Source organism: Garra rufa, chromosome 5 (assembly GCF_049309525.1).
Source record: "Garra rufa chromosome 5, GarRuf1.0, whole genome shotgun sequence".
In the NCBI taxonomy this organism is placed as follows: Eukaryota; Metazoa; Chordata; class Actinopteri; order Cypriniformes; family Cyprinidae; genus Garra; species Garra rufa.
The window spans coordinates 56,584,622-56,610,320 of record NC_133365.1 but is presented as its reverse complement, the minus strand read 5'-3'; the positions used below and the strand labels follow the sequence as shown (position 1 = coordinate 56,610,320).

General features: G+C 36.8%; 1 protein-coding gene across 1 annotated transcript in view; it reads left to right on the top strand.

Annotated features, from left to right (window-relative positions):
• The window catches only part of dcc (DCC netrin 1 receptor), a 185,484-nt gene that overhangs the window by 56,142 nt on the left and 103,643 nt on the right, over positions 1-25,699 (top strand). Inside the window, exons 7-8 of the mRNA XM_073840175.1 lie at positions 3,112-3,266; positions 4,761-4,881. Of these exons, the coding sequence (XP_073696276.1) occupies positions 3,112-3,266; positions 4,761-4,881 (276 nt within the window). The remainder of the gene's footprint in view (positions 1-3,111; positions 3,267-4,760; positions 4,882-25,699) is intronic.

Genomic DNA, 25,699 nt, shown 5'->3' with positions numbered 1-25,699 from the left:
CATTAACTTTTATTTTGAATCGATTAATCATGACTAATTTCACAGCTCTACATCAAATGTGATTGACATAATGGAAGTAAATGATGACAGAATGATGATTATTGTGTGAACTGTTCCTTTAAGAAGCATTTGTAAACGCAGCGCCTCTCTCAAAGCTCCTCTGAGTCTCATAATGTTTCATAAGTGTGTTTGATTTCATTATGAGCTGTAATTGAGTATGTTGAGAGTATCGAGGTTGGTGTTTGGTGGTTTTTAACCCGTTGTAATTGGCGAGTTAGTTCAAACCCACCGGTGATAGAGGAGACGCCCGCTTCTAATGGAAATCGTTGGGCTTTAATTAGTGCAATACGGCGCAGACAAAGATACGCGCAGCTAATGACGCATCGATGCTGACGCGTCCGACACGCAGATTACAGGGGCCGCACGACGCCGGCTTCCGCTGCGAGCTGATTGCTGGGAAGAAAGCGCTTTAGCTAATGGTGTAGAACAGCCGAGTAATTAATTAGAGCACGTGGCCTCGGGCCTGGACTGCTGCGTCCGCATTTATACAGCTCATGTCTGCTTATTGATCATGCATGTTCAGCGCATCACGCCCGGCTTTAGTCTCACGCCTGCTTTGATTCCGGTTTTAGAGTCTCAGCGGGACATGTGTCCTCCAGCTGCGGCCGTCTGTGGATTTTTCAGGTGCTTTTGGTGTGTCACCAGATGCTTGACCATTAGTATAACATCCGCCTTCCTACAGATGATTTCCACATCACAACAAAAATGGATTTCTTAAATTAATTGTTCAGCAAAAATTCAAATGTGCTTTAAATGTGTTCACCCTCAGGACATCCAAGATGAAGATGAGTTTGTTTGTTCATCAGATTTGTATAAATGTGTCATTCCATTACTGTCTCACCAACGGATCCTCTGCAGTGAATGGGTGCCGTCAGAATGAGAGTCCAAACAGCTGATAAAAACATCACAATAATCCACAATAATTCACTCCAGTCCATCAGTTGACATCTTGAGAAGACAAAAGCTGAAACAATTGCAGCATTAAGACATTTTTAACTCCTTGTGATGTTTTTATCAGCTGTTTGGACTCTCATTCTAAATGGGTGCCGTCAGAATGAGAGTCCAAACAGCTGATAAAAACATCTCAATAATCCAAAATAATTCACTCCAGTCCATCAGTTAACATCTTGAGAAAACAAAAGCTGAAACAAATCCATCATTAAGACGTTTTTAACTTAAATACAATTTTATGTGCTTTAAGTGCTATGTTTATTAGTTGCCATTTTTACGACATAATTAGAAAAAGGTCTTAATGCTGGTTTTGTTTCAGCTTTTGTCTTGTCAAGATGTGAATTGATGGACTGGAGTGAATTATTGTGGATTATTGTGATGTTTTTATCAGCTGTTTGGACTCTCATTCTGACGGCACCCATTCACTGCAGAGGATCCACTGTATTCCTGATTTGGTGTTACGAGCGCTGATGGAGAAAAAAATAATTCTTGACTCTGGCAACATTACAACTTCATCTTGATTACAATAATTCCAACACGGCAAATGCAGCATTTAATCTGAATCTGCTCACCAATGGACCCTCTGCAGTGAATGGGTGCCATCAGAATGAGTCCAAACAGCTGATAAAAACATCTCAATAATCCACAAGTAATCCACACCACTCCAGTCCATCAGTTAACATCTTGACAAGACAAAAGCTCAAACAAATCCGGCATTAAGATGTTCTTAACTTAAATACTATTTTTTTTTTTGTGTGCTTTAATTGCAATGTTTATTAGTTGCCATTTTTATTACATAGTTAAAAAAGGTCTTAATGCTGGTTTTGTTTCAGCTTTTGTCTTGTCAAGATGTTAACTGATGGACTGGAGTGGTGTGGATTACTTGTGGATTATTGTGATGTTTTTATCAGCTGTTTGGACTCTCATTCTGACGGCACCCATTCACCCAAAATTCCATAAAGCCAAAAGGAAAACTCAAAACTTTATGAAACCAACATGTGAATTTAAAAAAACATGATTTTTTGAGGCTCTATAAAAGCAACATTGAGATAATTATAAAACAGTTGCAATTTTTTATAATAACCAGTGTGTTTTTTTTAAAACAATTATTCAAAATGAATCTCAACTGAGCTCATTGAATATTCATAGTGTTACAGTATATAATGACTGTAAGTGAATGTGATATTATGATAATGAATTGTAATGTCAGGTAGTTTTCAATAATGGCATCAATGTTTTGTTGATGTTGATTTCTCTCTGAAGTTCTGCGGCGTCTCAGTCATTTCTCTTCTTTAAAGTGGACAAACATCTCAAATCCATTTCATTCCAATCAGGCCGATGCCGGGCGTCTGAAGATGAGCGTTCAGACTATTATTGAGATGAGGCCGATCGATACGTAATTTTCCTGCTGAAATGAGCCTTTCATTCTCGGAGAGGAAAATCAGCTGGACTCGCGTCTGTGCTTTGACTTTAATCATGATGTATGTCCATCTCCACCATGATCTCTGCTGATTGAACGCTTTAATGATGCTGTCAGGGACTGACCGTCCGTCCGTCTGAATGTGGATCTGTGTCTGTCTCTCAGGTTAAGCTGCTCTGCTGCGGCTGCAGATTTGGCCGGATTATGTTGATAAATTGGCTGAGTTTGATTTATGTGAAGCAGGAGTTCAGATCCTCTACTACCGCTGATATATTCATATTCCAGACTGCTGTGTCAGTCTTTACATCAGATCTCATACAAACACTACAATCTGCTGTCTGCGTAGTCTAGTGCCTTCTGAGAGAGCATCCTCACTGTAATAGACACTCAAAAATGAGCGATTGAAAACACACTACAAAGGCAACTTACAAATGAAGAATACAACAAAGTTAGATTTTATTTTATGTTTTTGAAGAAAGCATCAGACATTGATTAAACAACTCAAATCACATGATGATTGCAGTAATGTCATCACACCCAGTCCATTTGTAATTAAAATAGACCACTTTTACTGATATTAGATGAATCACTTGTAATCATGCGTCATGTGGTGTTGGAGTGCAGATGTGTCTGTGATGATCCGATGATGTTTATGGTGTTTTTTCTCTCTCTGTTCTCAGTGCCGCCTCAGTTCCTAAACTACCCGTCAAACACATACGCGTATGAAAGCACGGACATCGAGATGGAGTGTGCCGTAACGGGAAACCCACAGCCCACCGTCCGCTGGGTGAAGAATGGAGAAGCCGTCATTCCCAGCGACTACTTCCAGATCGTGGTGAGAAAATACATCTGGTGTTTTTATTAAATAATTCATTTTGTATTTCATTTATTAATTTATTAGGGGCCAAGGGTCCTCTTAAAACATTATGATTTCCTATTATTATTTTTCTTCTTTCATTTCTTCCGCTGTGGAAGTCTATGGCAGCCCATAGAACCACTTGTGAGAAAGTTATTCAATTTTGGCTCACAGATAGAGGACAGTTTTAACATTAACCATAGCATGTTTGAAGTCTCTAACTCAAACTCTCTAGCGCCACCGCTTGCGCAAAATTTTATTTTTTTGCTGAAAACTTTTGAACTGTAAGGTCTAGAAGGAAATCAAATTTTTGGAACTTGTCCTAGACGGTTTGTCAGATTTTCACCAAAATTGGTTCAGATCAGCTTTAGACCATGATGGCTAAAAGTTATTAAATTCAAGTTGATTAGTCAAACTGTTCTTGAATAACGCGCAAACGAATTTGACGAATAGCACGCAAAAATTGATGTGAGGCTATATCTCCACATAGGTTTGTCGTATTGAGACCAAACTTGGTGTGTGTTATAACAACCATGACCTGAGGCTACCTGCACAGTTTTAGCACAGCGCCACCTAGTGGTCAGGAGATATTAAAAATGCCTCTTTTTGCTTATAACTTTTGAATGGCTTGGCCAAAAATCACTTTAGGTTCAGAGGAGCATGCAGAGTCGAATTTTCCCATGCCAGCCATTTTGGGCATTGGCCATTTTTATTTTATTGTAAAATGCTATATTTTACGAACACAGTGCCCTATCGTTATTAAACTCGGTATTTCTTGGGCATCATGCCTTGATGCTACTCAAAAAGTTTTAGGGCAGAGCCACCTTGTGGCCAAAAGTTTAAAAGAAATTTCAAAAAATGCTAATAACATTTGATTAAATTGGCCTATTGTAATGTAGTGGTCTCAATATTTTCCTCGGGTCCTGCTGAGAACATTGATACCAATTATGCCAAAATTGGCCAAACATTTTCATACTCCTCCTAGACCGTTCATCCGATTTTCACCAAAATCGAGTCAGATCATCTTCAAGTTATGGATTTTGTGTCGATAGACAAAACTGTTTTTGTATAGCAATGCAACACATTTGTGCCATGATGCCAAAATGACTGAGGCTTTATCTCTTTTGCTTTGACATATTGACACCGAACTTTGTGTGTGTCATTGTCACCTCACATTGAACACACCGCATCGATTTGATAACAGCGCCACTGCACCAACTTTGACTAAAAACATCTTAAAATGGCTTCAATTGCTCATAGTTTCAGTTACTCTGATGCTTGCTGCCTCGCCTAGTGCTTGGCCCCTTAATTGCTGCTTGCAGCTATATTTTCAATTGTATTTCTGTTAAAATATCTTACCAAAAACTTATAGTTAGTAGATTTTTTGTGTGCTAATATCTCAAAAATGCATGTGAGAATGTCCTGAAGTCTGATGTGCAATGTGAGTAATTTTGTCTTATGTGTGATGTGCAGGATGGCGGTCATCTCCAGATTCTGGGTCTGGTTCGCTCGGATGAGGGTTTCTATCAGTGTATCGCTGAGAACGAGGCGGGAAACAGTCAGGCCATGGCTCAACTCATCCTGCTGCAGCTCGGTAAGATCCGACACGCTCGACACGCTCATGTGCTGATCTGAGACCTGTGAGCATCCTTCATCTGCACGCATGCACACGCATTCACGCAGGCGCTCGCTCGCGCTTCACAGCTGTTTGCTGCAGACGTGTCTGTGTGTGTGTGTTTGTTTCAGAGCATGTGAGTTTGTGAGGTTTAGTCTTGAGATTCAGATCTGTGTGATCTCTAAGAATTTTACCCAGAATGCTTTGCAGTGCGTGTAGAGCACTGATCCAGGGCTTTATGTGAAGAGAGAGACTAGATTCCGACGGGATGCAGAGATGTTCTCTAGGTGTTCAGAGGAGTGTGAGATTCTGTCTGAACCTGCCGTGACTCTCATACAGAACGACTGCTTTCTACTTTTATATGACGATGCGTTAGGAAGCTCCACCCCCAGTCTCTCATTGGTCAGCCAGGTTTCTGTGTCACATGCTGATTTCCTGCAGCTCTTCAGTTTATGGGTCGGTAACGAGGTTTCGTTCATTCACACATTTCCTGCAGCACTTTCATCTGATCACGCTCATCTGATATCTAGAAATGAAGACAGCAGTTCCTCAGCTTATTTGAGGATCTAATGAAGTTTGAAATCTTAATTGTATGATCTTAATTAACAGTCACGTACTGAGATTCTGTCACTGGACGGCAGAAATGATGCTTAGAGAGTGAAATTGATCAAAAGTACCAGTAAAGACATTTATAATGTTACAAAAACTTTCTATATCAAATAAATACTGTGCTTTTGAACTTGCTATTCATCTGTAAATACTAAAAGATAACATGTATGACAGTTTGCACAACAATATTGGGCAGCACAACTGTTTTTAACACGGATAATAATCAGAGATGATGCTTGAGCAGCAAATCAGCAAATTAGAATGATTTCTGAAGGATCACGTGACACTGAAGACTGGAGTAATGATGCTAAAAATTCAGCTTTGATCACAACAATCAATTACATTTGATCAGATATTCACATAGAAAACAGCTATATTAATATTTTACAATTTCTACCGTATTTTTGATCAAATAAAAGCAGCCTTGGTGAACAGAAAAGAAAACATTTAATTTTTTTTACTGAACAGTAGTGTTTATTTCAAAATATAGCAAAATATTGCTAGTGTAGATTTTAAAATAAATGTATGTCTTTTTTATTGTTTCAAGCATTCATACTCATAGGAATGTGAATGTATTTTGTTGCCTTTTGAGTAACAACTATATATAGCTGTATGGGATCATCAGCCGCTGTAGAACGTGAAGTTTAACCTAAAATGTTCCTGCAAGCATCTGTTGTGAAACACACTGATACACGGATGCACGTTCCACATTAGTGTGTGTTTGTGGGAGGTTTGGGATCAATCTGTCTGCCGCTAATGAAACTTCTGCCAAAAACCATCTGCTGTTGATGAAAGTTTCCCACAGAAATGTGAGAAGATTAAAAATACCTGAATCTCGATGTCATGTCAATCAAAAAACTATTAGCGGCAGTTTGACACTCAAGCGAAGGTTTTAATTAAGCGGGAATGAGAGTAAAGCTCTGCGGTTCCTCTGCGGTTCCTGCTGTTTTAATCACGGATCCCTGCGGCAAGCGGCGCAGACGGCGCCCGTGTTCACTGCGCAGAAACAGCGGTTGCCTCGGTGCGGCTAGGGCTTGAGCGGAGCTGTGATATTTAATGGGGTTTATGTGAGCCTGGTGTTCAGACGTCCCATAATGCCCATGGAGAGACACTCGCGGTCTCATTACTGCTGTCAGCGCTCAACAAAAGTGCTGCAGAGTTAACCATCACTCACTCTATTAAAGTCAATAGCTGTCCTGACAGACACACAAAAGCTGCTCTCCACGGAGCCTGAGTGTGAACTCAATCCATCCCGGATAAATGAGAGACAAGGACGAGACCAGAGGAGACAATCTGAGACTAGGATGAGACATTCTGAGATGTTGCTGAGACCTGAGGAGATGCTCTGGGATGAGGATGAGACCAGAGGAGACGTTCTGAGACCGGAGGAGATTAAACAAAGATGCTCTAAGACACTGATGAGACCAGAGGAGATGCTCCGAGATGTTGCTGAGACCCAAGGAGATGCTCTAAGACACTGAAGAGACCAGAGGAGATGCTCTGAGACACTGAAGAGACCAGAGGAGATGCTCTGAGACACTGAAGAGACCAGAGGAGATGTTCTGGGACACTGAAGAGACCAGAGGAGATGTTCTGAGACACTGAAGAGACCAGAGGAGATGTTCTGAGACACTGAAGAGACCAGAGGAGATGTTCTGAGACACTGAAGAGACCAGAGGAGATGCTCTGAGACACTGAAGAGACCAGAGGAGATGTTCTGGGACACTGAAGAGACCAGAGGAGATGTTCTGAGACACTGAAGAGACCAGAGGAGATGTTCTGAGACACTGAAGAGACCAGAGGAGATGTTCTGGGACACTGAAGAGACCAGAGGAGATGTTCTGAGACACTGAAGAGACCAGAGGAGATGCTCTGAGACACTGAAGAGACCAGAGGAGATGCTCTGAGACACTGAAGAGACCAGAGGAGATGCTCTGAGACACTGAAGAGACCAGAGGAGATGCTCTGAGACACTGAAGAGACCAGAGGAGATGCTCTGAGATGAGGATGAGTCCACCAGAGGAGATGTTCTGAGATGTTGCTAAAACTGGAGGAGATGCTCTGAGATGCACCAAAGGGCAATACTTTGAGACTAGGATGAGCCTGGAGGAGATGCCCTGAGATGATGATTAGGCCAGAGGAGCATGTGGCGTCTTCACACACAGATGAAACTTACTAGAGAAGTGTGACATAAGTGCATCTGTAAATAAATGCATTTTAAATTTACGTCTCGCACGCTTTAATGACCTTCAAATGGAACACATACGCTCGCTTCGAACTAATGAATAATGGCGGAATATCCTGTGATGTCCACTTCGAAGGGCAGTAACGTTGGAATAGAACAAACGTCGGAAGCGATGCGTGAAACACACAAAATGTGTAGAGCGGTGGGTCGCGAGGACTGGAATTGGGAACCGCTGCTCTAAGACACTTATGAGGCCAGATGAGACGTTCTGAGATGTTGCTGAGACCCAAGGAGATGCTGTAAGACACTGATGAGTCCAAAGGAGATGCTCTAAGACACTGATGAGTCCAGAGGAGACATTCTGAGATGTTGCTGAGACTCAAGGAGATGCTCTAAGACACTGATGAGACCAGAGAAGACACTCTAAGACACAGATGAGTCCAGAGGAGATGCTCTAAGACACTGATGAGTCCAGAGGAGACGTTCTGGGATGTTGCTGAGACCCAAGGAGATGCTCTAAGACACTGATGAGTCCAGAGGAGACGTTCTGGGATGTTGCTGAGACCCAAGGAGATGCTCTAAGACACTGATGAGTCCAGAGGAGATGCTCTAAGACACAGATGAGTCCAGAGGAGATGCTCTAAGACACTGATGAGTCCAGAGGAGATGCTCTAAGACACTGATGAGTCCAGAGGAGACGTTCTGGGATGTTGCTGAGACTCAAGGAGATGCTCTAAGACACTGATGAGACCAGAGAAGACACTCTAAGACACTGATGAGTCCAGAGGAGATGCTCTAAGACACTGATGAGTCCAGAGGAGATGCTCTAAGACACTGATGAGACCAGAGAAGACACTCTAAGACACTGATGAGTCCAGAGGAGATGCTCTAAGACACTGATGAGTCCAGAGGAGACACTCTAAGACACAGATGAGTCCAGAGGAGATGCTCTAAGACACTGATGAGTCCAGAGGAGATGCTCTAAGACACTGATGAGACCAGAGGAGATGCTCTAAGACACTGATGAGTCCAGAGGAGACACTCTAAGACACAGATGAGTCCAGAGGAGATGCTCTAAGACACTGATGAGTCCAGAGGAGACGTTCTGGGATGTTGCTGAGACTCAAGGAGATGCTCTAAGACACTGATGAGACCAGAGAAGACACTCTAAGACACTGATGAGTCCAGAGGAGATGCTCTAAGACACTGATGAGTCCAGAGGAGATGCTCTAAGACACTGATGAGACCAGAGAAGACACTCTAAGACACTGATGAGTCCAGAGGAGATGCTCTAAGACACAGATGAGTCCAGAGGAGACGCTCTAAGACACTGATGAGTCCAGAGGAGATGCTCTAAGACACTGATGAGTCCAGAGGAGACGTTCTGGGATGTTGCTGAGACCCAAGGAGATGCTCTAAGACACTGATGAGACCAGAGAAGACACTCTAAGACACAGATGAGTCCAGAGGAGACGCTCTAAGACACTGATGAGTCCAGAGGAGATGCTCTAAGACACTGATGAGTCCAGAGGAGACGTTCTGGGATGTTGCTGAGACCCAAGGAGATGCTCTAAGACACTGATGAGACCAGAGAAGACACTCTAAGACACAGATGAGACTAGAGGTCACACTCTGAGATGCAGATGAGACCAGAAGAGATGCTCTGAGACAAGGATAAGGCCAGAGGAGATGCTAATGAAATCATAGGAGATGATCTGAGATGAAGACGAGACCAGAGAAGATGCTCTATAAGCAGATTTGAAGCATTTATATGTGTTTATAAATGATAAGATGTATCTTGTTTATGATATGACCAGTTGAATGGAGGAGACATGAGTGATGCACACAGCTGTCAGTGAATCCCAATCCACACACAGACAGATCCAGGCCAGGATCTGAGTCTGACAGCAGTGCAGCGAGACTGAGATTTAAACACATGAACAGATTCTCTCAAGGCATTACGAAACAGCAAAAGAACAGTATTGTTGAAAAATTCATCAATTATGAGGCAAATTCAAATTCAGCTGTAAAGCAGATGTACAGCAGACAATAGAGTCATTATTCAGATCAATTTAGTTCTAGTTTTGTTCTCATCTGACAGTGTCAGTGCAGTTAAATCTCAGTGATCTTTTAACCCCTTAGCCTCTGTCCTAAACCCTAGTGAGCTCCCTAAAGTGCATGTCACTTCCAGTACCATTATAATTCTGATGCTAACTCTGGTTTAAAACAGCAGATGAATTGAGACAAATGCATCATTCAGTACAAGAAGTGCATATTCATTTAAAAAAATAAAATAATAATAAAAATCACTCATTGTTTGCATGTGTTGTAAATGATTGTGCTTTATTTCAGTGGTGCTCTCTCAGAAGGCGTCTATGTAGGCAGCTCACTAGTGTTTGGAACACAGCCCGCGTGTCTCTCTGAAAGTGTTTCTATCCTTTAATCTCATCTGTGTAATTAACAGTCTGTAATTTAATTATCATATTCACTTTAATAAGACACGGATCAACACAAACTGTCTCATATTTTTACGATTATTCTGTCATCTGGACGGATTTTCTGGATCAGATACATGATATATTCATCTCTTATTGTGTGTGAATGAATGCACACACGCAACTGCTAAATTTTAGAAATAATTACAAAGAAATGCCAAATAACATTTAATTAAATATGACATTTTGAAGTAGAAAGACTGAAATAGTATCTTTTAAAACTATTATAGTTTACTATTATACTTTTTGTAAACATTTTAAATTAGCTTTTTTTATATTTTCTTTTAGTTTTCAGGTTTCATTTTAAATTATAAAAACAGTAGAAGCCTATATTGTGTCCTCATTTAATTTAGTTTTTCTTAAATATGTCCCATCTGTTTCTAACCCTAACCCTAACCCTAACCCTAACCCTGGAGCACTGGATTGACCAAAGCATGTCTCTTTTGGATCGGTGTTAAATCGCATTCATTCTGCAGAAACAGAAGCTCTGGGTGTTTCTCAGCAGCGGCTGCTCTTTTGTTGGGTTTGCGAGTGTTTCCTCTCAGGATGTGTCAGCCGAGGCTGATGGGAGCGGGACGGGCGTCTCCGCCGGGAATCATGGGACATCTTTAGGAATGCTAATGCTGCTGTCTGAGTGACGGGACCAAATCAGCTGCTGTCACCACACCGCTCTCTTCCCTCTGCCCATCTCTCTCTCTCTCTCTCTCTCTCTCTCTCTGCAGCAGTCGTAGCTGTAAACACGCCGCTCGTGTTACTCAATAATTCATGTGCAATAATAGAAAAGCTGCGATTGCTTATTTGTATTTAAGCAGGCTTGAGTGAAGCCAAAGCGTGTTAGAGAAGGAGAGCGCGGCTACAGGATCCCGACACAGTCCTACGCTTCACTACAAGATGCCTTTTGTGCTGAAATGTCTCATTTGCACATTTATTGTTGCGCGTTTGAGATGTTCACATCTACAGCTGCTTCGCTCCTCCATTACCGGCGCTTTGTGGAAAACTGTTATCAGTGGAAATACGTCAGGCTTTGCTTTAACACAGCTTATTTTCCTCCTCACTGTGTGTTTAATGCAGAAACTAGTGTTAAAAACCAATCCGGATTCTGAATTGATATTGCAAGGAATTGCGAGCGGTTTTATGTTTTGTGTTTTTTTAGTGAAAACATGACTGATGTTTCTGTTCAGTAAAATTAGACGGGACAAACGCTCCAAAATGTAAGCAAAAACATTTTATTTAAGCACTTAAAACAGCTGGACTGTACCTCACCCTCAGAGTTTGAGTTGATTTTGAAATGATGCAAAATTGCAGTTGGATTTTCAATGTAAGAATTAATGAAACTCATATTGAGCTGTATTTTTTTTAGCAAAGCAAAGTTTACGAATGTTGATTTGTATGGAAGCCTGTTTCTGGCACTTAAAAAATAAATAATAAAAAAGTTTTTTGCAGCTTATCTCACAATTCTGACTTTTTTTTCTTAAAGTCGCAATTGCGTGATATAAAATCACAATTGCAAGTTAAGTCAGAATTGTGACATAAACTTGCAATTCTGTAAATGTATCAGGTTTTTTTTCCTCAGAACTGAACTTTATAACTCTCAATTGCAAGTTTATATCTCACAGTTCTGAGAAAAAAGTCAGAATTACAAGATACAAAGTCGCAATTGCGAGAGAAAAAAAAAAGTCAGAATTGCACTGTAAAAAAGTGGTCACCAGTTTCAGCTTAACTTAAGTTCAGTTGCTGCCTTCACATTTTAAGTTAAATCAACTTAAAACTGAACGTAATTTCAACTCATAAGTTAAATCAACTTAAAAGTACAAGTCATTTTAACTAATTTTATTGTTGTGAGTTGAAATAACTTGTAGTTTTAAGTTGGTTTAACTTAAAATTTTAAGGGAACTGTTGAACTTAGGTTTTTAAGTTGAAACTGGTGAAATCTTTTTACAGTGTGTGAAATACAGTTGCAATTGTGCGAAAAAGTTAGAATTGCGAGATACAAAGTTGCAATTGCGAGAAAGAAAATTGAATTCAGAGATACAAAGTTGCAACTGAAAAAAAAAGTCAGAATTGCAAATTCCATAGATTTGATTCATGCCTTGTGTAAAAAGGTTATCTTTAGGTTTTACACAACAGCCATTTTTAGGTTTATAGGCAATTGAGAAATGGTTAAATTGGTTAAAGTTCAGTACTAAAAAAAATAATATAATATAAATTAATAATAATATAATAAAAACTATATAGACATATAAAAAAATAGTTTCCCAAATTCCCAAAACACACAGCAAATTACTAAAAATTTAAATGTAATATTAATAAAAAATACATTATTAAAAATAAAAATGAAAAATAAACAGGAAAATATCAAAATGAAAACTAATTTAAAATATTTACAAAAACTATAATAGTACATCAATGATATGTATAATACACTATAAAATTTGTAAAAAGATTATGAAATGCCTATAGAAATGTGTATTTAGATGATATTTTTAATTAGTTGATATATCTACACTGTCTTCTTTGAAGCAGTCTTTATTATCACGAGATACAAAGATGCAATTGCTAGAAAAAGTCAGAATTGTGAGATACAAAGTCACATTTAAATAAATTTAGTTTACTAACTTTCAACATTTTTTTATTTAAATGCAGCTAAAATAAATTGATTGCAACCAATTACCTTAAAAAAAATTAATTAATTAAATTTTGTGCATTATTTTCTTGTAAAATGTGATGTTTGCTTTATTTACAACTTAGAAAAGTCATTTTATTCTAGTGTTTTAGCAACATTGACTGAATAAACGTGTGAATGAGGGTGGAGGAACACTTCATTTGCCAGAATGCATCACCTGTGTTGAATTTCTTTGAATTGCAATTCAGTAAATTCATCTTCCTGTCGTTCCAGTTAAGTTAGCTGTGTGTTCATGTGATTTAGACACTCATAGTGAGCGGCTGGTTTATGCTTCTGTTTGTTCGGGTCACTGCAGTGTTAACAGTGCTGGTGTTTGCCGGAGGGAACGGCTGCTTTTTCTTTCCTTTCCCTTCCCAGACAAGGATTAAAGACCGGCGCTTTTGTTTCTGGATATTTGTTAAAGCTTTGATACATTTGCAGTTCCATATTCCTGTCAGTCCCTCAGAAACACAAACTCACTGTGATTTCCAGCTGACTCTGCGTGCCGATGCTTATTGTCAGCAACTGTTGATTTAACCACAAACTGTGAGTTTGGTTTCTAGCTGGTTATTAACCAGTCAACCAGCTAGTATGACCCATCCTGGAGCGTCCACCAACTTGGAGCTGTTTTCTCATCAGGGGAACACGGATGGGGTTTTTCATGTAAATGGGTTTTCCGAAGCCAAACGCGGCGGCAGAGGCTGAATTATTCATGTGCGCTCTACGCTGACAGACACAATAAGCCGACGCTGGCGAATGGAAGCGGGCCGAGGATAACAGACGCGTCCAGATTGGTGTTTGTGTCTGTTTTGTTATGACGCTGACTCTAATGAGGAACCACATTCATCCTGGAGCAGATCAGGTCAACTTTAGATTAATGGAGAAGTTCACTTTCAGAACAAAAATGTACTCACCCCCTGTTCATGTCTCTTTCTTCAGTCGTAGAAAAAAATATATATGTTTTTTGAGGATTTCTCTTCATATTGTGGATTTCTATGGTGTCCACAAGTCTAAATTTCCAAAATGCAGTTTAAATGCAGCTTCAAACAATTCCAGCCGAGGAAGAAGGGTTGAACCATTGGCAGATTATTTTGCTTGTTTCAAGCAAAAACACACTTAATTTTGACTTGTTCTTTCTAAAAAAACAAGACAATTTTTACTCACCTAGAAAATCCTTCTTGATTTTATTTTCAAAATTTTTTGATATTTTTTCTAGAAACAAGACAAAAAATCTAAGTAAGAAAAGCACTTTTTGCAGTGTGTTACTGCTATGCAATTAATAATTGTGAATCATGCAATTGCGACTTTATTTCAGAAAAATTTCAGAATTGTGAGATAAGCCACAATACCATTTTTTATATTTTATTCAGTGGCGAAAACGGGCTTCCACACTGCAAAAAATGATTTTCTAGCTTAGATTTTGTCTTGTTTCCAGCTAAAATATCTAAAAAATTCTTAAACCAAGAAGGATTTTCTAAATGAGTAAAAATTATTTTCTTGTTTTCAGAAAAAACAAGTCAAAACTAAGTGTGTTTTTGCTTAGAACAAGCTAAATAATCTGCCAATGGGTGAAAGCAAAAAAATCTTATTTCAAACAGAAAACAAGATAATTTTGCTTACCCCATTGGCAGATTATTTAGCTTGTTTCAAGCAAAAATGCACTTAATTTTGACTTTTTTTTTCTGAAAACGAGACCATTTTTACTCATCTAGAAAATCCTTCTTGATTTAAGAATTTTTGAATATTTTGGCTGGAAACAAGACAAAAAATCTAAGCTAGAAAGCATTTTTTGCAGTGCACTGCAAACTTTGCTTTGCTAAAAAAAAAAAAACAGCTCAATATGCATTTAATTAATTCTACTTCCTTATTCAAAATCCAAATGCAACTCTGCATCATTTCAAATTCTACTCAAACTCTGAAAATAAAAAATTTCCAGCAAAATTTACTTGCAATTTCAGAATGAAGGTGGTTTCAAAGAAGACAGTGTAGATTACTGTATTAAATATAACTTAATGTACATCAACTAATTAAAAAATCAACTAAATACACATTTCTATAAGCATTTCATAATTTTGTTTTATTTACAACTTATATAGTGTATTATACATATCATATATAGTATCCATGATGTACTATTAGAGTTTTTGTAAATATTTAAAAATTAGTTTTCATATTGATGTTTTCTGTTTATTTTGCATTTTTATTTTTATTAAATTTATGTATTTTTAAATTAATATTAAATGTATTTTTTATTTTTTTTGTCTATATATTTTTAATAAATTTTAGTTTTAGTATATTTAGTTTTGGTTATTTTAGTACTCAACTTAAACTAATTTAACCACTTCCTATTAATCCATTGTCTATAAAGCTAAAAATGGCTGTTGTGTAAAGCCTATAAATTATAAAACCTTTCACACAAGTCAAATATATGGAAGGACGTCTGAATTAAAAATAAAAAAAGGTAATTGCAACTTTTTATCTCACAAAACTGACTTCTTTCTCGCAATTGCCAGTTTACATCTCGCAATTCTAACTTTTTTACTCAGAATCGTGTCTATTCGCAATTCTGACTTTTTTCTTGCAACTGTGACTTTGTATCTCGCAATTCTGACATTTTTTGTCTCAGTACTGTGAGATATAAACGCACAATTGCGAGTTATAAAGTCAGAATTTCTAGATATAAACTCGCCCTACATCGCTGCAAAAGTGTTTACAAAGTGAACAAGCAAAGAAGATCAGACACTTTTTAACAAAAAAAAGGTTAAACAACAAATTTATAACTATTTTGACTATTATTTTTATACAACGAATAAAGACGATTTTGAAGTTGGAGGAGAAAATTAGATGAGTTTTTTGACATACCCTAACTGTCTTGAACTGGAGAAAAAAAAAAAAAAGTGTTTGAGGTTGAAAAGGATATAAACTGTAATAAATTTGCTAGATAAGACCCTTATTCCTCGGTTTAGAGCCATTTGAAGCTGCATTTAAACCTAATTTTGGAACTCGGGGGCCCCATAGAAGTCCACTATATGGAGAACATTCCTGAAATGTTTTCCTCAAAAAACACAATTTCTTTACGACTGAAGAAAGAAAGACATGAACATCTTGGATTGCAAGGGGGTGAGTACATTATCTGTCAGTTTTTGTTCTGGAAGTGAACTTCTCCTTTAACATCAGGAGAGAAGGATCAAGTGCAGCAGATTCATCTTTGTGTAGATGTGTCTAGACGGGTTATTTATTAGCGTAGACGTGTAGGTCAAACACATCTGAGTGTTCTCTGGACATTGTGGTCATTTCTAGATGATTGAGGTTTGATGCGTCTCATTTCAGATCAGGTAGAAACGGTTCAGCTCCATCAGATCTCAACATCATAATACAGCTTTAAGTGTGTGTGTGTGTGTGTGTGTGTGTGTGTGTGTGTGTGTGTGTGTGTGTGCATAAGCATGTATGTGTGAGTGTGTGTGTGTGTGTGTGTGTGTGAGTGTGCATGCATTGTGTGTGTGTGTGTGTGTGTGTGTGTGTGTGTGTGTGTGTGTGTGTGTGTGTGTGTGTGTGTGCATAAGCATGTATGTGTGAGTGTGTGTGTGTGTGTGTGTGTGTGTGTGTGTGAGTGTGCATGCATTGTGTGTGTGTGTGTGTGTGTGTGTGTGTGTGTGTGTGTGTGTGTGTGTGTGTGCATAAGCATGTATGTGTGAGTGTGTGTGTGTGTGTGTGTGTGTGTGTGTGTGTGAGTGTGCATGCATTGTGTGTGTGTGTGTGTGTGTGTGTGTGTGTGTGTGTGTGTGTGTGTGTGTGTGTGTGCGTGCGTGCGTGCGTGTGTGTGTGTGTGTGTGCATAAGCATGTATGTGTGAGTGTGCATGCATTGTGTGTGTGTGTGTGTGTGTGTGTGTGTGTGTGTGTGTGTGTGTGTGTGTGTGTGTGTGTGTGTGTGTGTGTGTGTGTGTGTGTGTGTGTGTGTGTGTGTGTGTGTGTGTGTGTGTGTGTGTGTGTGTGTGTGTGTGTGTGTGTGTGTGTGTGTGTGTGTGTGTGTGTGTGTGTGTGTGTGTGTGTGTGTGTGTGTGTGTGTGTGTGTGTGTGTGTGTGTGTGTGTGTGTGTGTGTGTGTGTGTGTGTCGTGTGTGTGTGTGTGTGTGTGTGTGTGTGTGTGTCGTGTGTGTGTGTGTGTGTGTGTGTGTGTGTGTGTGTGTGTGTGTGTGTGTGTGTGTGTGTGTGTGTGTGTGTGTGTGTGTGTGTGTGTGTGTGTGTGTGTGTGTGTGTGTGTGTGTGTGTGTGTGTGTGTGTGTGTGTGTGTGTGTGTGTGTGTGTGTGTGTGTGTGTGTGTGTGTGTGTGTGTGTGTCGTGTGTGTATATATATATATATTTATATATTTATTTATTTATTTATTTTATTTTATTTTTTAAATATACCAATAACCAATAAAAAAATCCCAAAACATATAGCAAATTACTAAAAATGTAATTTTTTTATGAAAAAAAAAATACATTAAGTTATTAAAAATAAAAAAGAGAAATAAACAGAAAACGTCAAAATGAAAACTAATTTAAAATATTTACAAAATAATAGTACATCAATGATACTATACATGATATGTATAATACACTATAAAAAAATTATGAAATGCCTTGAGAAATGTGTATTAAGTTGGTATTTTTAATTAGTTGATATATTCAGTTATATTTAATACATTAATCTACACTACTCTATTCATCTTCTTTGAAGCCATCTTTATTCAGAAAAAAAAAATTAGTTTCCTGTGAGGGTTAGAATATAGTTTGTTGACTATAAAAATCATTATGTTTATGGAAAATGCCTATAAAATACACATCTCATTCATATTTTGGCAAACATTTTGTGACCCTTGTCCACAAAACCAGTCATAAGGGTCCATTTTTATACATTTTTATATTTATTTATAAATCTGAACTCTCAACAAATAAGCTTTCCATTGATGTTTGGTTAGAATATGACAATATTTGGTTGAGATACTACTATTGCAAAATCTGGAATCTGAGAGGGGGGGGGGGTAAATCTAAATATTAAAAAAATCACCTTTAAAGTTGTCCAAATGAAGTTCTTAGCGATGCATATTACTAATCAAAAATTAAGTTTTAAAGGAACACTTCACTTTTTTTGTAAATAGGCTCATTCTCCAACTCCCCCCGAGTTAATAAGTTGAGTTTTACCGTTTTGAAATCCATTCAGCCGTTCTCCTGTTCTGGCGATATCACTTTTAGCATAGCTTAGCATAGATCATTGAATCCTATGAGACCATTAGCATCATGTTCAAAAATGACCAACGAGTTTCCATATTTGTCCTGTTTAAAACTTGACTCTTCTGTAGTTATATCGTGTACTAAAACCGGCGGAAAATGTAAAGATGTGAAAAATACAGACTATTTTCTGTTGTTTATGTTTCTATTTTGAGAGACCTAAGTGTCAGCGTCTGCTAGTGTTGCAGAAATGACTTCATATTTAGGAGTATATTTCCTATTTGTTTATTGAGTATTGAGTCAGTGGTGATGTAGCTGAATGTGCTGAAGGAGCAGGTTTGTGTTTGTAACGAGCTGTAATGTTGTCAGAGCTCTATCATTTATCGGTCAGTGGTGCTGGAGGATGTCTAATGCAGGTCAGGAGGGGACAGACGTGATGGATCTGCTCAACTGAAGGAGGTGATGATACAGCCCTGGGTTTGCTGGGACAGACTGACCTGCCGTCTCTCACAGGACTGATAGAGTCATTACTGAACCCATCTGAGACACACAGCGTGAGAGAGAGATGTACAGGTGCTGTTAAATAGCAGTGTTATTGTAGCGCCACACTGCAAAAGAAATGCTTTTCCTACTTAGATTCGTTGTCTTGTTTCCAGCCAAAATATCAAAACATTCTTAAATTAAGAAGTAAAAAGTAAAAAGGAGTAAAAAGTATTGTCTTATTTTCTGAAAAACAAGTCAAAATTAAGTGAGTTTTTGCTTGAAACAAGCTAAATAATCAGCCAAACAGAAAACAAGATGATTTTTCTTACCCCATTGGCAGATTATTTAGTCTCAAGCAAAAAGGCACTTAACTTGACTTGTTGTTTTCTGAAAACAAGACAATAATTTTTACTCGTCTAGAAAATCCTTCTTGAATTAAGAATTTTTAGATATTTTGGCTGGAAACAAAACAAAAAATCTAAGAAAAGCTTTTTTTTTTTTTTTGCAGTGCATTCAGATATTTTTAGTTGTTTTGTATTTAAATATTTTCCCATTTTCAAATTGTAGTATTTTTTATTTCAGTTGTAGTTATTTTAATATATTAAGGTAAACTGATTGTAAATAAGAAATGTTTTAGAGTTTTTTTCTTATTTCAGTTAGTTTTTAGTAATAAAAATGTTCATGGGTCAAAGACGAAAAAGGGTTTATGCATAAAAACAATAAATGTAATACTGCTTTAAATTGTCGTTTTTCCCAAAAAATATTTCAAAGTTTCTGTTTAATTTAATTGCATTTTTGTTTTTGTTCTTCTGAGCAAAAACTAAATATCATATTTTTTTTCCATAATTTACAGAAGACACCCACTAAAATGTCATTCAGTGTCAATCTTGTCAGGCATATTTACAACAAAAATAATTTTTGACGTAATAAAAGACGAATTACTTTCACCACAACTTTCATAATTTTTTTTCCATTTGTCAGTAAGAATTGTTTTAAAACACAAAATGCTCCCTTATTCTTTTATATATTTTAATATGTACAAGTCAGAATAAGTTGTTTGAATTTTTACATAAAAATTGTGTTGACTATCTAACATTATTTCAACCAAAGTTTGACATTTTATTCTCAAAACTTATTTGAAACACTAAAAGTTGACACTTTATTTACATTTAATGTGTTTCTATAAGCATAAAATCACTTTTGTAAATTTCTTTTGACTTCTTTGATATTTGTTTTCATTGTAATTTTAAATTATTATTTTTTTTTGTAAAGTTTTTGTCCTTTTTATCAGTTTTAAGTTTTAATTTTTAGTTTATGCAGTTATATTATTTAGTTTATTTCATTATTTTAGTAGCTCAGGTTAAGCTAAATGAAATCAGAAGTTTTTTTCTTATTTTAATTAATGTCTATTTTGTTTTTATATCGCTTTAGTTTTAGCTACACTGGGGAAAAAGTTATTGTCTTATTGTCTTAAGTAAGATTTAGAATATTTTGTCGTACATTTTAGAAAATGTTATTTTAATCTTTTGATTGTCGAAGGGTCATTACTTTATAATTGTGCAATTTGCTTGCAATTTCAGAAAGTTGTTTCTACACCAGGTTTTTAACCCTGTTTGTTTGTAGTTCAGATTGTAGTTTGTTTACTAAAGTTGAATTAGTGATATGAACTCACAGTTCTGAGAAATAGTTGCAATTCTTAAAAATAAGTCAAAATTGTGAGATACAAAATCACAATTGCGAATTAAAAAGTCAGAATTGTGATATGAACTCACAATTCTTAGAAATAGTTGCAATTTCAAGAAATTAAGTCGGAATTGTGAGATATAAACTCACAATTCGGAGATATAGTAACAATTCTAAAAAATTAAGTCGGAATTGTGAGATATAAACTCGCAATTCTGAGAAATAGTTGCAATTCTAAGAAGTCAAAATTGTGAGATACAAAATCACAATTGCGAATTAAAAAGTCAGAATTGTGAGATAATGTCGCAACTCTAAAAAATTAAGTCAAAATTGTGAGATACAAAATCACAATTGCGAGTTAAAAAGTCAGAAATGTGAGATATTGTCGCAACTCTAAAAAATTAAGTTCGAATTGTGTTATGAACTCGCAATTCTGAGAAATAGTTGAAATTCTAAGAAATTAAGTCAAAATTGTGAGATACAAACTCACAATTGCGAGTTATAAATTGTGAGATATTGTCACAACTCTAAAAAATTAAGTTTGAATTGTGATATGAACTCACAATTCTTAGGAATAGTCACAATTTCAAGAAATTAAGTCGGAATTGTGAGATATAAACTCGCAATTCTGAGAAATAGTTGCAATTCTAAGAAATAAAGTCAAAATTGTGAGATACAAACTCACAATTGCGAGTTAAAAAGTCAGAATTGTGAGATATAAACTTGCAAATCTGAGAAATTACATCACAATTCTGAGAAATAGTCACAGTTCTAAGAAATGAAGAACTGTGAGATATAAACTCTCAATTGTAAGTTAAAAAGGTAAACCACAGTGATTGGTCACTTCAGCTGTCAATCAGACTGTCTCTGTCTGGGTGGGCGGGTCTAGTCCTGAATCAGCTGTGAACAGTTTTCCAGACTGACAGGATCTTCAGCAGATCTCTCTGTTGTTTGTGGCCTGTTTTTCTTTTCTTTCTCATGGAGCGTCAGTCGTGCTGCTCCTCATGATGTGCTTTTCTGTCAGCTTTGACAATATAAGCGGCGTTGTGCTTTCGAACGCTTCAATCCTGCGCTGACAGCTGCTGAAAGACTGAGCGGATGAATCTGTTCTGACGGGTTTAGAGACGCTCTTCCCGCATGTCAAACATAAACACACCTTACAGACTGAAGAATTAAACCTGATATCATTATCAGTCATCATTTATTAGTCTCACATGAATCACATGTCACCTGTAGAAGCTGCGTGAATGTTTTTGAAGAAAAGAACGTGAAATGAAAACATTCGTTATAATCAGAACCAAAAATCAGAACTCAAGCCCAGCAAACGACAGGTCAACCGTTCATATCTCTTATACAATGCTTTTATTTATAAAAAAAAGGCAATTGCAAATTTCACAACTGTGCTTTTCTCTCAATTATGACTATATCTCGCAATTCTGGGTTCATATCTCACAATTATGACTTTATATTGCAATTATTTCTTTATATCTCACAATTATTGCAATTCTGATGCAATTCTCTATTTATATTTTGCAATTATGACTTTATTATCTCAATTATCACAATTCTGATATATTTCTTTCTTTATATATCACATATATTGCATTTCTGGTGCATTTCTTACTTTATATCTCACAATCCTGATGCAATTCTAACTCTATGTCTTGCATGTATAACGTTATATCTCACAATTATCACAGTTCTGTTGGAATTCTTACTTTATATCTCACAATTATTGCAATTCTAACTTTATATTTTGCATTTATAACTTTATATGTCACAATTCTTTTGGAATTCTTACTTTATATCTTGCATATATAATTTTATATCTCACAATTATTGCAATTCTGATGCAATTCTAAATTTATATCTTGCAATTATTACTTTATATCTCAATTATCACAGTTCTGTTGGAATTCTAACTTTATATCTTGCAATTATGACTTTATATCTCAATTATTGCAATTCTGATGCAATTCTAACTTTATATTTTGCATATATAACTTTATATGTCACAATTATCACAATTCTGTTGGAATTCTAACTTTATATCTTGCATATATAATTTTATATCTCACAATTATTGCAATTCTGATGCAATTCTAAATTTATATCTTGCAATTATGACTTTATATCTCAATTATCACAATTCTGTTGGAATTCTAACTTTATATCTTGCATATATAACTTTATATGTCACATTTATTGCAATTCTGATGCAATTTTTTATTTATATTTTGTAATTATATCGTACAATTTTTGCAATTCTGATGCATTTCTTGCTTCATATCTCACATATAAAACTTAATATGTCAATTCTAAATTTCTTACTTTATATCTTGCATATATAATTTTATATCTCACAATTATTGTAATTCTGATGCAATTCTAACTTTATATTTTGCATATATAACTTTATATGTCACAATTATCACAATTCTGTTGGAATTCTTACTTTATATCTTGCATATATAATTTTATATGTCACATTTATTGCAATTCTGATGCAATTTTTTATTTATATTTTGTAATTATATCGTACAATTTTTGCAATTCTGATGCATTTCTTGCTTCATATCTCACATATAAAACTCAATATGTCAATTCTAAATTTCTTACTTTATATCTTGCATATATAATTTTATATCTCACAATTATTGTAATTCTGATGCAATTTTAACTTTATATCTTGAAGTTATGACTTTATATATCGCAATTCCACCTTTTTCCTCAGAGTTTTGACTATATCTCACCATTACGACTTCATATCTCCAATTCAGCATTGTGAAATATAAATGCAGAAGTGCAAGAAAAAAATCTAAATTGTGGGACCAAAAGTCACGCTTATTGTTTTACAGATATCCCATTGTCTTCCATATAATTGCAATTTTTCAAACTGAACCTGCGTTTAGCGGCGTTGATCTGTGCGTGGGTTCGGAGGTCTTTATGTCGCTACGATGGGAATAAGGACGGCTTTGTGTCGGAGAGTTTGTGATGAGGCATCAGTTCACGCTCCGCTAGAGCTTTCAATCAGACGCTCATGCGATTATCTGCATGCTTGAGCTGCCAAATGATTATCATTGTGTAAATTAGAGCCGCTGTGGTTCGTTCCTCTCTCTGTCTGTCGATCTCTCTGACTGACGCAGCTCTCAAATGGAGTCTCATAGGAGTAATGAAGGAGCGCGGCGATGCTGAGATTAGAGCTGCGATCCGTCGCTGCAGTAGATGTGGATGTTTGAGATGATACTGGGATACAGCACTAAACACTCGTATATCTGACATCTTTTTATGCATTTAAGGGCAGACACTGCTGGCAAAAACAAAGTTTTTTTCATGCACCTGCCAAGGCTTTTTGGTGTTTCATAAAGTGCTTTTTTCAGACTAGTGGAAAGAAAACATCCGAAAGGCACTGTTGAGTCTTTCTTTTATAGCACTTTATCGATTTGTGTCAATAGATTTCAATTACAATCCATATTTTTAAAGGCCAAGAGTTTTTTCTCCTACACTGAGCCATGAATCTCCACTTCAGCAGCACTTACACACACCACACTTTACATTTGTCTATATCCTGGAGGTTTTTACAGAGGCATTTGTTCATATATAATTTGCATGATTTTATACAACATTCTGTTCTTCCAAAAATGGTAAAAAATATGTTTTTTTGTCTGTTTTCTGAATTCTGAAACCCAAAATCCCCTCTGTAAAAACATTTGACTCTCTAATATGTCAAAATAAATTAAAAGGGGTTTTGAAACTGACTTCATCCAGTGTTTAGATTTTTTTTGTACTAGAAATGTCTGCAAATCAGAGCAAATTTATTAAATAATGGCTCATTTGCATATTTAAACCTAACATTTTAGAAAACTTGTAGTACAAAAAATTATCAAATATTATCAAATATTAGTAAAACATTTTGACCCTATTCACCTGCAGTGTCTCGCCGTAATGCATCATTTTGTATGCATTTTTAACTGCAAAAATGCAATTGGAAAGAAAATGTAGGAGTCACGCATTGACCTTGAAATGTTAAGGCAGCTGCCGAACTTAAGTTTTTAAGTTGAAACTGGTGACAGCTTTTTACAGTGTATATGATATTGAAGATTATCAATGTGAAATGCCTTGGTTCTGTTTTGTTCTCATAATAAACCTGAATATAAATCTGCCCCAGCTGTGAGTCCAGTCGATGCATGAGACGTTTCATATCTCTGATGGTTTGATGGGACTATATCGTGTTCGTCACACGCTTGAGAAAGCAAGAAGAGGAAGAGCAGAAGCAGAAGTGCTGGGCTCTGCTGTGTTCATCTTCCTGACGCTCTTCTGTTATCTGGAGGCGCTCTGAAATCGAGGAGCGTTCGATCTGAACGTGTCCCTCTAGATGGATCTCCCAGCTCTCTAATGACCGTCCCGTTATAAATGAAGCCACAGCACACCTTTATAAAGCCTCGGGCCTGTGTTTGTGCCGGCGCTCGAGACGGAGAAAGGGAAATATTGTCCGTCTCGCACTAATGTTCCTGTGCCGTCCGCTTTATAACTGAGAGACAGAAACCCAGCCTGTGTCTGATGGAATATTTCAACAGGAAGACGAATGTCCGGGACGGGAAACGCTAAATTGGAAAGAGAATAGAGTGAGTCTGAGATTGAAAGTGCTGCAGTTTTCGCCGTACGAAACAAACGTGACGATTCTGCGAGTGTAGGATTTACTTTCAAACAGTTCAGAAACCACTAGTACATTTCACACATACAGTGCCTTGCAAAAGTATTCATACCCCTTCATTTTTTCACATTTTGTTTTGTTGCAGCATTATGTTAAACTGCTTTAAATTAGTTTTTCCCCACATCAGTTTACACTCCATACACCATAATAATGACAACGCAAAAAACAGATTTGACAAATGTATTAAAAATAAAACACTGAAGTAAGTAGATTGCATAAGTATTCATACCCTTAACTCAGTCCATAGTTGAAGCAGCTTTACAGCCTCAAGTGTTTTTGGGTCTGATGTGAGCATCTTTGCACATCTGCATTTGGCAATTATCTGCCATTCTTTGCCTCACCTTTTCACCTCTCCATCTCTGTCAGCTTGGACATTTTCTAGAGTCCTAGTTGTTCCAATCGTCTTCCATTATGGAGAATGCTTCTGTCAACCTTCAATGCAGCAGATTTGTTTCTGAACTCTTCTCTAGATCATCGCCTTAACGCAAGTCTGTCACTGAGCTCTACAGGCAGTTATCTTGGTTTTTGCTCTGATCTGCATTTTCAGCTGTTAGACCTTTTCTGAGAGGTGTGTGTCTTTCTAAATCAGACTCATTCAAATGAATTTGCCACAGTTTAACTCCACTCCAAGTGTAGGAACATCTAGAAGCAATATGATGCTCCTGAGATACATTTCCAGTGTCCCAGAAAAGGTTATGAATACTTATGCAACGGGATCTTTTCAGTTTTTTATTTCTAATAAACTTGCAAAGTTG